Source organism: Barbus barbus, assembly GCF_936440315.1.
Source record: "Barbus barbus genome assembly, chromosome: 49".
NCBI lineage: Eukaryota > Metazoa > Chordata > Actinopteri > Cypriniformes > Cyprinidae > Barbus > Barbus barbus.
The window spans coordinates 10,487,234-10,497,086 of record NC_136727.1 but is presented as its reverse complement, the minus strand read 5'-3'; the positions used below and the strand labels follow the sequence as shown (position 1 = coordinate 10,497,086).

The 9,853-nt window shown below is 36.1% G+C and overlaps 1 protein-coding gene across 1 annotated transcript in view; it reads left to right on the top strand.

Annotated features, from left to right (window-relative positions):
* Positions 1 to 1,073: 1,073 nt before the first annotated feature.
* Positions 1,074 to 9,853, top strand: part of LOC306867579 (neurocan core protein-like) — a gene marked incomplete at both ends in the record, with an annotated part of 112,455 nt that continues 103,675 nt past the window's right edge. The window contains one exon of the mRNA XM_079413328.1: positions 1,074 to 1,146. Coding sequence (XP_079269454.1) covers positions 1,074 to 1,146 — 73 coding nt within the window. The remainder of the gene's footprint in view (positions 1,147 to 9,853) is intronic.

Below are 9,853 nucleotides of genomic sequence, written 5' to 3'. Positions count from 1 at the left end.
TGTCTGTCATTCTGTCCATGTGTTGTTTAGTCTATCTTGTCTGCTTGTCTGTTTACTGTTCTATCTATCCGTCTTTCTGTCTGTCTGTCTATCTGTCTTTTGTTCTGTCATTTTGTCTGTCTATCTATCCATCCTTTGCTCTATCAAACTCTGTAGTTCTATCTGTCTCTTATTCTGTTTTGTGTCTGTCAGTCAGTCCTTTGTTCTGTCTGTCGCTCTGTCTTTTTGTCTGTCGTTCTATCTGTCAGTCCTTTGTTCTGTCTGTCATTCTGTCTGTCACTCTGTCTGTCATTCTGTCTGTTGATCCTTTCTTCTGTTGATCAATCTGTCTGTTCTGTTAGTTCTTTGTTCTGTCTGTTGCTCTGTCATTTTGTCTGTCATTCTCTCTGTCAATCCTTTGTTCTGTCTGTCATTCTGTCTGTCGCTCTGTCTGTCATTCTGTCTGTTGATCCTTTCTTCTGTCAATCAATCAATCTGTCTGTCAGTCATTTGTTCAGTCTGTCAATTTGTCTGTCGCCCTGTCAGTCCTTTGTTCTGTTGGTCGTTCTGTCTGTCATTCTGTCTGTCGCTCTGTCTGTCATTCTGTCTGTTGATCCTTTCTTCTGTCAATCAATCAATCTGTCTGTCAGTCATTTGTTCAGTCTGTCAATTTGTCTGTCGCTCTGTCAGTCCTTTGTTCTGTTGGTCGTTCTGTCTGTCAATCTGTCAGTCCTTCGTTCTGTCTGTCAATTCTTTGTTCTGTCAGTCAGTCCTTTGTAATGTCTGTCGACCTCTCTGTCGTTCTGTCTTTCTGTCTGTCTGTCTCTCATTCTGGATTTCGGTCTATCTGTCGTTCTGTCTGTCAATTCTTTGTTCTGTCTTTCGATCTGTTTTTCATTTTGTGTGTTTATCTATCCTTTGTTCTGTTCATCAGTCTGTCTGTCTGTCATTCTATATATCTTTTTTTCAGTGTTCTATTTATCTGTTTATCATTCTGTCCATCTTGATCTGTTTTTCTATCTTGAGATTTGATCTGGTCACATGTATAGTCAATTCACCGTTCTCTCTCTTTCTCTTTGTGTTTCTCCTTTAGGATGCTGGGGGAGCTCCGCTTGACTGCGATCCAGTCTCTCCTGGCTGTGTGTCTGCTCTTCACCCTGGAACATGGTGAGTCATTCTCTCCTGAATCTCAGCATTCATCTACTCTTATCCGTTCAGTCGTGGGAGCACGCTTGTCAATCAAATGCCCTCGTTGACTCAGTAACAACTTTTTCAAATCTCAAAATGTCCAAAACCTCCTGCTGAATTAGTGCAATTTTCACCCATGATGAAACCAGTGCAACCTACACTCTTAAAATGAAGGTTCTTTATTGGCACTGATGGTTCCATTAAGAAACTTTAACATCCGTGGAACATTTCTATTGCACAAAAGATTCTTTAGATTATTACAGTATATGAGAATGGTTCTTTTAAGAACTGTTCACTGAAAAGTTATTTCAGGAACCCAAAATGGTTCTTCTGTGGCATTGCTGTAAAAACCCCAGTCTGGAACCTGTATTTTAAAGCATGTACACTAGTGAAAGAGCTTAAAATGACAATTCTGTCTTCATTTATTCACCCTCATGTTGTTCATTTCTTTTGTCGAACAAAAGTGTTTGTCAATACAGTGAAAGTCAATGGGGACTAGATGTTTTGTTTGGACCCCATTGACTTTCATTGGATGCACAAAAAGTTCTCTAAAAATCTAACTGTTGTTCTGTCTGTCTTTCATTCTGTCTATTTATTTGTGCATCTGTCTGTCCTTTGTTCCATCCATCCATCCATCTTTCTGTCTATCGATCTATCGATCTGTCAGTCTTTTTGTCTATCTATCTGTTGTTCTGCCTGTCTAGCTGTGAAACTCAACGGTGACAAATGTTTTTTTTTTGAACCCCATTGACTTTCAATTGATGCACAAAAAGTTCAAAACACTCGTTTTGTGTTATTTTGTGTTCCATTGAAAAAAACAAGTCATACAGGTTTGGAACAAGGTGAGTAAATTATGCCAGAATTTTCATTTTTTGGGGAACCATCCCTTTAAACAGGTTTTCTCTTGTCCTTTCATTTTGTGGTTATTACCATCGCACACCTTTCCCTGACCAGACACTGATGAGCCTTTTTGGACATCGCTGATAAATCCCCCTTGGCTGGATTCCGTCCTCCGCTGCTTCCATCTGCAGTAAATAGAGAGTGTGCGAGGAACACTTTCATCTGCAGAAAGCCTCATTTCCTCAGATTGCCACCTAAAGACTTGTCATCACTCACTCTAATGCCTGCAACGGCTCTCAGCAGCGGTGATACGTGCCCACGTGCCATGAAAAAGGAAGGCGCTGACACATAGCTTGTGCCGACTAAATCTTACTCCGTCAAAAGAGATGCAAACGCTTCACGCTTCACCATGCAAAACCAGGTCCCGAGTCAGAACTTTTGGCATTTGGTTTCACAGACCGGCCTCTTCTGATTTCAGATGACACCAGGTTCTTATCGGGCTCTTGCAGGGCTGCAGGCCGGGCCGTGGAGTCTCTCGGTCCCTGACCCGCTTGCAGCCATCTGCACCAGTTGCTTGGAGTTGGGTCTGACACTTGAGGACCATATGCGCCTACAGCATTTTAGCTACATCTGCGATGAGCGAGACAGGCTGCGCATAATCTGCATAAAGAGTTCCTCGCCCTCTTAGCTTCACTCTCCATCGAAACCGCTCTCATGGGACGCCCATGGTGTAAATAAGGACACTTTGTCAGCATAAGTGTTATTTATTTATTTATTTTTATTTTTTGCAGAATCCCTGCTTTCCTCATCTATCAACCAGGGCAATGTTGCAAGTGTCAACTTTACAAGTGGCTAGCTAGTTTGAAACATTTGTTCTATTTTTCTTTGAATTTAACATAAATCTAATTTTGTTTAGTTTAGTTTATGAAAAAATGTTGTAGTCTAAGTGGTGCATTTTAATATGAAAGTAATAACTATTGAGAAACTGTATCTGAGATTATTCAGTTGAAAACATAAAAAAACAAAATTTAATTTAATTTAATTTAATTTAATTTAATTTAATTTAATTTAATTTAATTTAATTTAATTTACGACACCGGGCGACACAAGCATGAAAGTGCATAGTTTAGATTGGTTTTGTTTTTTTGTGTTTGCTCATACATAATGTGATTAAAAATACTAATACAACGAATTGGAAAATAGGAAAATTTTATTTATTTAGCATTAAAACACAGGGCAAATGTGAAAGTTTTTTATTTATAATTAATTTAATTTGATAAAGATTTGATGATTTAGTTTTTATTTATTTATTTATTTATTTAGTGTTAAAACACTTACATTTACTTACTTTTACATTTATTTATAAATAATTTAATTTGATAAAGATTTATTTATTTATTTATTTACCCTGACACAGTTTGGTTCGACTTTGTGCTTGTAAGCCATTTGTCTTTAATGTTCCTTCTCTTAAAATGTAAAATGCCAACATAATCAATGTATTTTATGCCCAAAAGGATTGAAATGTCACAAAAAAATGAGTTTATTGATGCACAGTATTCAATCAGTCTGCTATTTCCATAAATAATTAGTTTAAACATTACCAGTGCCAACTAATTTTAATGTTACAACACTCAAATATTTAGCCATGCATAAGTCACGCAGCTGCTGCCCCAGTTTATGTGGGAGGCAGCGGTATATTTTCTTTCTGAAGGGGACTTGGGTTGAGTAGCATCCCCGTACATAAATGTGCCATAACCTAGCAGAGAGCAGGAAATTTAGTCAAGCCTCTGGACTCAGAGTATCTTTATGTATGTGTGTGTATTTGAGCAAGAGACAGGAAGGAAGACAGGAGATATTGAGCTCAGACACCCTGGGCTCGGTTAATATTCATGGCGCTGGGAATATGATGGGAACCTCTGGGGGGTTTCCGGGGGAGAGCATCTCATGCGAGACGCTTTCAGAAAGGGAATGTCATTAGGATGGCCCGCGTGCGTTTGCCACTGTATTAGCACACCTGTTCGCTTTTAATCCAATGATTCCACTTCTAAAACACAGTTTTGGAGGCGAGCGCTTATACGCAATTAGACGCCGTGGGACAGTCTCGGCCTGTGGTTGACTAACTGAAAGAAAGAGCAGGGGGAAATACTAACTAACATGGGCAATTTGCCAAGTGGCGGACTGTAAAAGTGGCCACGCCACTAAAGAGAAACCGCAGTACTCATGCAGATTCGTTATGGCATTAGCGGTTTGTCTCCGTTGCCATGGCAACCATTAAAAAGTGTTTCAGGAAGTATAGTAGTTAACATTTGCAGCCAAATTACAGTAACATCACTGCTCATGTTAAGGAAAGTAGAAGACTTGTGCATTTGATGGTATTTTGGTTCACTTTTGTCTTTTTTTTCTGTTTATTGTTTTAAATCCAGCTTTTGTTAGTATTTGTTCCTGTCAGTCATTACCATTACTTAAAAATTTACCGAAGGTAATCATAATAATAATAATAAATAATAATAATAAAAGTTAATAATAAATTATAGATTCATCAATTTACTATTGATTCATTGTATATTGTATATATTATTCAATAATACTACTACTAATGAATACAAATAAACATTCATATTATTTAATAATGTATTATTAGTATTAATAATAATAATAATAATAATAGTATACACATTAGTGTATATAAGCAATTCTTTCTTTCTTTCTTAATATGATGATGATGATTATAATAATAATAATAATAATAAATGTTAATACATTTTAAATTCATTAATTTATTAATTAATTTGTTTTATTATTCAATAATAATAATAATAACGATTAATAATAATAATAACAAATAAACAAATTGATATATTTTATATCATTAACTGATATTATTATTATTATTAATATTATTATACACATTAATGTATGTAAACAAAAAATATTATTAATGTTTAACAATAAATATATGCCCACTGTTCACACTCTTTACTGAAGAGAGATTGCTATACACAAGTTGATTCTTCTTCTTCAAATAATTCATTAAATAAAAAAACATTCTTTAATTTATTATTTAATTACCTAAATTAAATAGTTAAATAAGTAAATACTTTGTTCTTAATCTCTTTTTTTATTATTATTGTACACATAGGATATATGTAGCAAAAAAAAGAAAGAAGTGGTTTTGGCCTGGCATGCCTGTAAATATTTGGCCACCGCTCACTCACCACACTGAAGAGAGATCGAAGCACACTTTCAGATGTATTATTGTGTCAGCCGTTAACTTTGTATATGGGCTTCCGCAGCAAACATTAAAGCATGTTTAAGGACGCAGTTAACATTCCCAGCTCACATAAACACCACCAAATGCCGTCTGTTATTATTAAGACGAAGGTTGTGTGAAGAAAGTAGTTGGCTTTTTCACTTGACAGTAGCAGGCTCATTTTTTATTTTCATTTAATTTCCTTTTTTCCCCCAACTTTATTATGTTTTACCATCATTAATTGCGGTGTTCCTTTCAGTCGGTGTGGTAATAAAAGGCCCATTACTTCATAAAATCCCTCAAATATAGAAACGAATGAATGAAATAACTCCAGAAGGCACAGCTCGTCAGCATAACCCCGGCCCGCAATCGATCAGTCATTCGGTGGCTGCTGGGTAATTGAAGACAATGGGGCCACTGTCAGCAAGCAGCCAATTACATTAGCCTGCAGAAAAAGAAAGAGAGAAGGAAAAAAAGGTCCGTGTAGGAGATGCGTTTGAGCTCTGTTACCTTGTGTTTCCTGTTCTGGGTTGATAAAGGCTTCTGACAGCACTTAATGCATTTCAGGTGTTCAAAGACGACGGCAAATAGTCACAATACATCAAGCAGTCGCTGTATTTTTCGCTAGCCGTCGGCCTTATAACCCTCTGTATTTTACCTTCTTTTTGGCTCGACCTCAGATGGACGAGGAAAGATTAAAAACAACAGCAGAATTTCAAACAAAAGACCGATCTCCAGGGGGTTATGCTTGTAAAAACATTTCCATCTAAATGCAGATTTAGTATATTTCGCCATGCTTCTTAGATTCATTATTTACCCATGTGGGACCAAAGCAATTTTTTATTCCTTGACTCCGAGGCGTAATTTGGTTTTTAAGGCAAATTAAGGCAAATTTTATTGGCAAATTAGATCACGCTTGCACACAAAGCATTACAGACGAAACGATTTTTCACATGGGTGGTGAAACTGTATCCGGAGAGCGGCCTAATTTACTACATATCTGTTTAAATGTGGCTGCAAAACGCGCGTGTGGGCATCAAGGGCCTGGGGAAACAACGTCATGCTCTGCAGTCTCGCTGCTTACGTTCTCCTCAAGCATGAATTCGGGCAGCAGGAAGGTAATTCAGAGCCCTTCCCCTTATCGTGAGCAATCCTTCCCTGGAGATGGAGGACAGAAAGGAAGAAAAGCATGAGCTTTGAGATGAGATCCAGCGGAAGGACAGGAGAGGAGGAGTTGAACCCCCTCCAGAGCAAGTAAATTATCATTTATAATTTAGTGATTTCAGTTGTCCTGCTACTCCCAAATCACAGGCAAACAAAAGCTTTTGATAATGTTAAAAACATCATTTTTTTTTTAATAATCATAAGTTTATAATGTAATAATATAATATATAGTTTTATTGTTCTATAAATATATGAATATATTTAATGTTATTTTCATCATGTGCATGACATATTATTTATAATAAGTATGATATATAGGGGAGAGAGAATAGAAAATTATGTATAATAATAACATTATTATTATTATTAAAAATACTACACTATTTACTCGGATATTTAAGATTCCTATATTTATTGCATTTTTTCCATTTATCTAAAAAAATATATGTATATTAAAAATAATAATATAAATACATCTTAAACAGTTGACAATTTATACTATAGTATTCATTATTATTATTTTTGTTGCTGTTTTTGGTATTGTTGTTGTTATAATTACTACACTATACATTGCTGAATATTTAAGATGTATATATTTATTGCATATATATTTTAATTGTATATAAAACAATACTAATATTAAAAATTATTATTATTATATTTAGATATTTTGCCATTTTTATTTATTTGTTTGGGTTGAGTATAGATTCAGATTCTGATTTGATTTGATTCTGATTTGCAAGCTCTCAATTCGATTTGATTCGATTCCTAATTTGATTCTCTTTTTTTTTATTCAATCCGAAATGAATAAGAATTTAAAACAAATGCTACTGATATATCTAAAAATGAATAGTGAATATCAGTTTACAAATGGTGAATTAATAAAAAAATTATTAAGAGCCACAGAACTGTATATTAAACATTTTTTTATTTTTATATGGCCATTTTTTAAACTATAATAGAGGCCCTATTAAATGTTTTTCTTAATTTTTCTGAGTCAATATGCTGTTCAGGGGGCCTAGAACACATAGCGGCACCCCTGAGTAGTAGTAGTACTAGTATTAGTATTATTATATTGAGTCTTACATTAGTAATACAATAGTAATATATCCCTGTCACAATTTCTTCACATTAAACCAAGCACAGTAACACCATGGTCATTGAACCAGCTTTTGGTACCTTTGGCAGTGTGGGCAGGTGCCGAGTCCTTCTGGAAAATGAAATCAGCATCTCCATAAAGCTTGTCAGCAGAAGGAAGCATGAAGTGCTCTAAAATTTCCTGGTAGATGGCTGCGTTGACTGTGGACTTCAGAAAACACAGTGGACCAACACCAGCAGATGACATGGCAGCCCAAATCATCACTGACTGTGGAAACTTCACACTGGACTTCAAGCAACATGGATTCTGTGCCTCTCCACTCTTCCTCCGAACTCTGGGACCTTGATTTCCAAATGAAATGAAAAATTTACTTTCATCTGAAAAGAAGACTTTGGACCACTGAGCAACAGTCCAGTTCTTTTTCTCCACAGCCCAGGTAAGACACTTCTGACGTTGTTTCAGTTTCAGAAGTGGCTTGGTAGCCCTTTTCCTGAAGACGTCTGAGCGTGGTGACTCTTGATGCACTCACTCCAGCTTCAGTCCACTCCTTGTGAAGCTCTCCCAAGTGTTTGAATCAGCTTTGCTTGACAGTATTCTCAAGCTTGCGGTCATCACTGTTGCTTGTGCACATTTTCCTACTCAAATTCTTCCTTCCAGTCAACTTTGCATTTAATATGCTTTGATACAGCACTCTGTAAACAGCCACACCTTTCAGTAATGACCCTCTGTGACTTACCCTCTTTGTGGAGGGCGTCAATGTTCATCTTCTGGATCATTGCCAAGTCAGCAGTCTTCTCCATTATTGTGGTTTCAAAGAACAAGGGATACCCGGAATTTATACTGTAGGGATGGTCATTTATTGAATGTGAATATTCTAATATTTTGAGATACTGATTTTTGACTTTCATGAACTGTAAGCTAATCATCAAAATTAAAACAAAAAAACTTTTGAAATGTTTTACTTTACATGTAATGAATCTAAAATATATGAAAGTTTCACTTTTTGAAATAAGTTACAAGAAAAAATTAACTTTTTCACGATATTCTAATTTTTTTAGATGTACCTGTATATGAAATGACGGCAGTTTTACTCAAATTAAACGGAAATGATGTGCTAATGAAGGATCTCTCAGAGCAGCTCTGGAGGTGAAGTACATGTGTTCATAACGTCATAGTGAAACAGCAGAGGCTGATATGTAATAAACGTAACAGTGCGTCTGCGCCATTCATTCATAGCACAAATCATATGCGTAATGTCAAATGCGTAATATCAAATATATTTCCATGCAAATACAAATGCAAATCGGCTATCTTTCACCTCAGTAAATAGCACAGGACCTTTGGTTGACCAGGGCCCTCATCACACCACTCTCAAATCGAATCTTTCCTGTCAGCGAAGCGATTCGCTTTGTGACATGTTTGTGAAGATGTGTGCTGTAATTCAACAAGAAAATTGCAAGTCCATTTACCCCTTGCATTGATTGTCACGCACTCGCTGGCCAGTGGTTACAGTCCATTTCTGTGGGGACAGATACTGTAAGTGCTGTTCCTGCTGGACGAGTGGGCCACCATCATCTCCACCATGCTCGCTATTACTCACTGCAAATGACCGCTTCCCATTACAGAGGACATGATCCTTCATGCTTTAGCTAAATGTCATCATAGATGAATTTATACAATCATACTTACTGTAAATATGCATCGTAACAGCTGTTTAGAGTGTGATGCTGTTTGCTTTCCCATTTAACAGGATTTAGCTGTTTAGACCCCATAAATATGTAAAGAAACTAAAACTGGGGTTAAAGGCTTCCAATTTTATCAGTTAAAGTGCGAATATTAGTACAGTTGTGTTTCTAAAAAATGTATTTGTGCAGCGCTGCAAGTCTCAACAAAACCACATGAGACTTATGAGCAAACTTTCAGCATGTAGGATGCAAAGCTTGCAGAGAACAGAGGATATATATATATATATATATATATATATATATGTATATATATATACACACACACATACATACATACACACGCACACAAATGCTCCACAAGAAACTATATTAATATGAGTTTCTTTGAAGCATTTAATATAAAGTGTTTTTGTGTGTGTGTGTTTTTTTTCTGGTGCAGTTCACTCGCTCTGCAGCCTCTGCCACATTTTTCATGCTTTTTATAATAGAAGTGTTTTTCACGGCTGTACTGTGACTTCACTGACTGAGGTCGATGCACACATAATGACACGGTATCTGTGTGATGGTGAGATGTTAGACTGCAATATATACGTTTTTATTGCATCATTTTGATTGTAAACTAAGAACTACAGGTGATTTAGGTCCCTG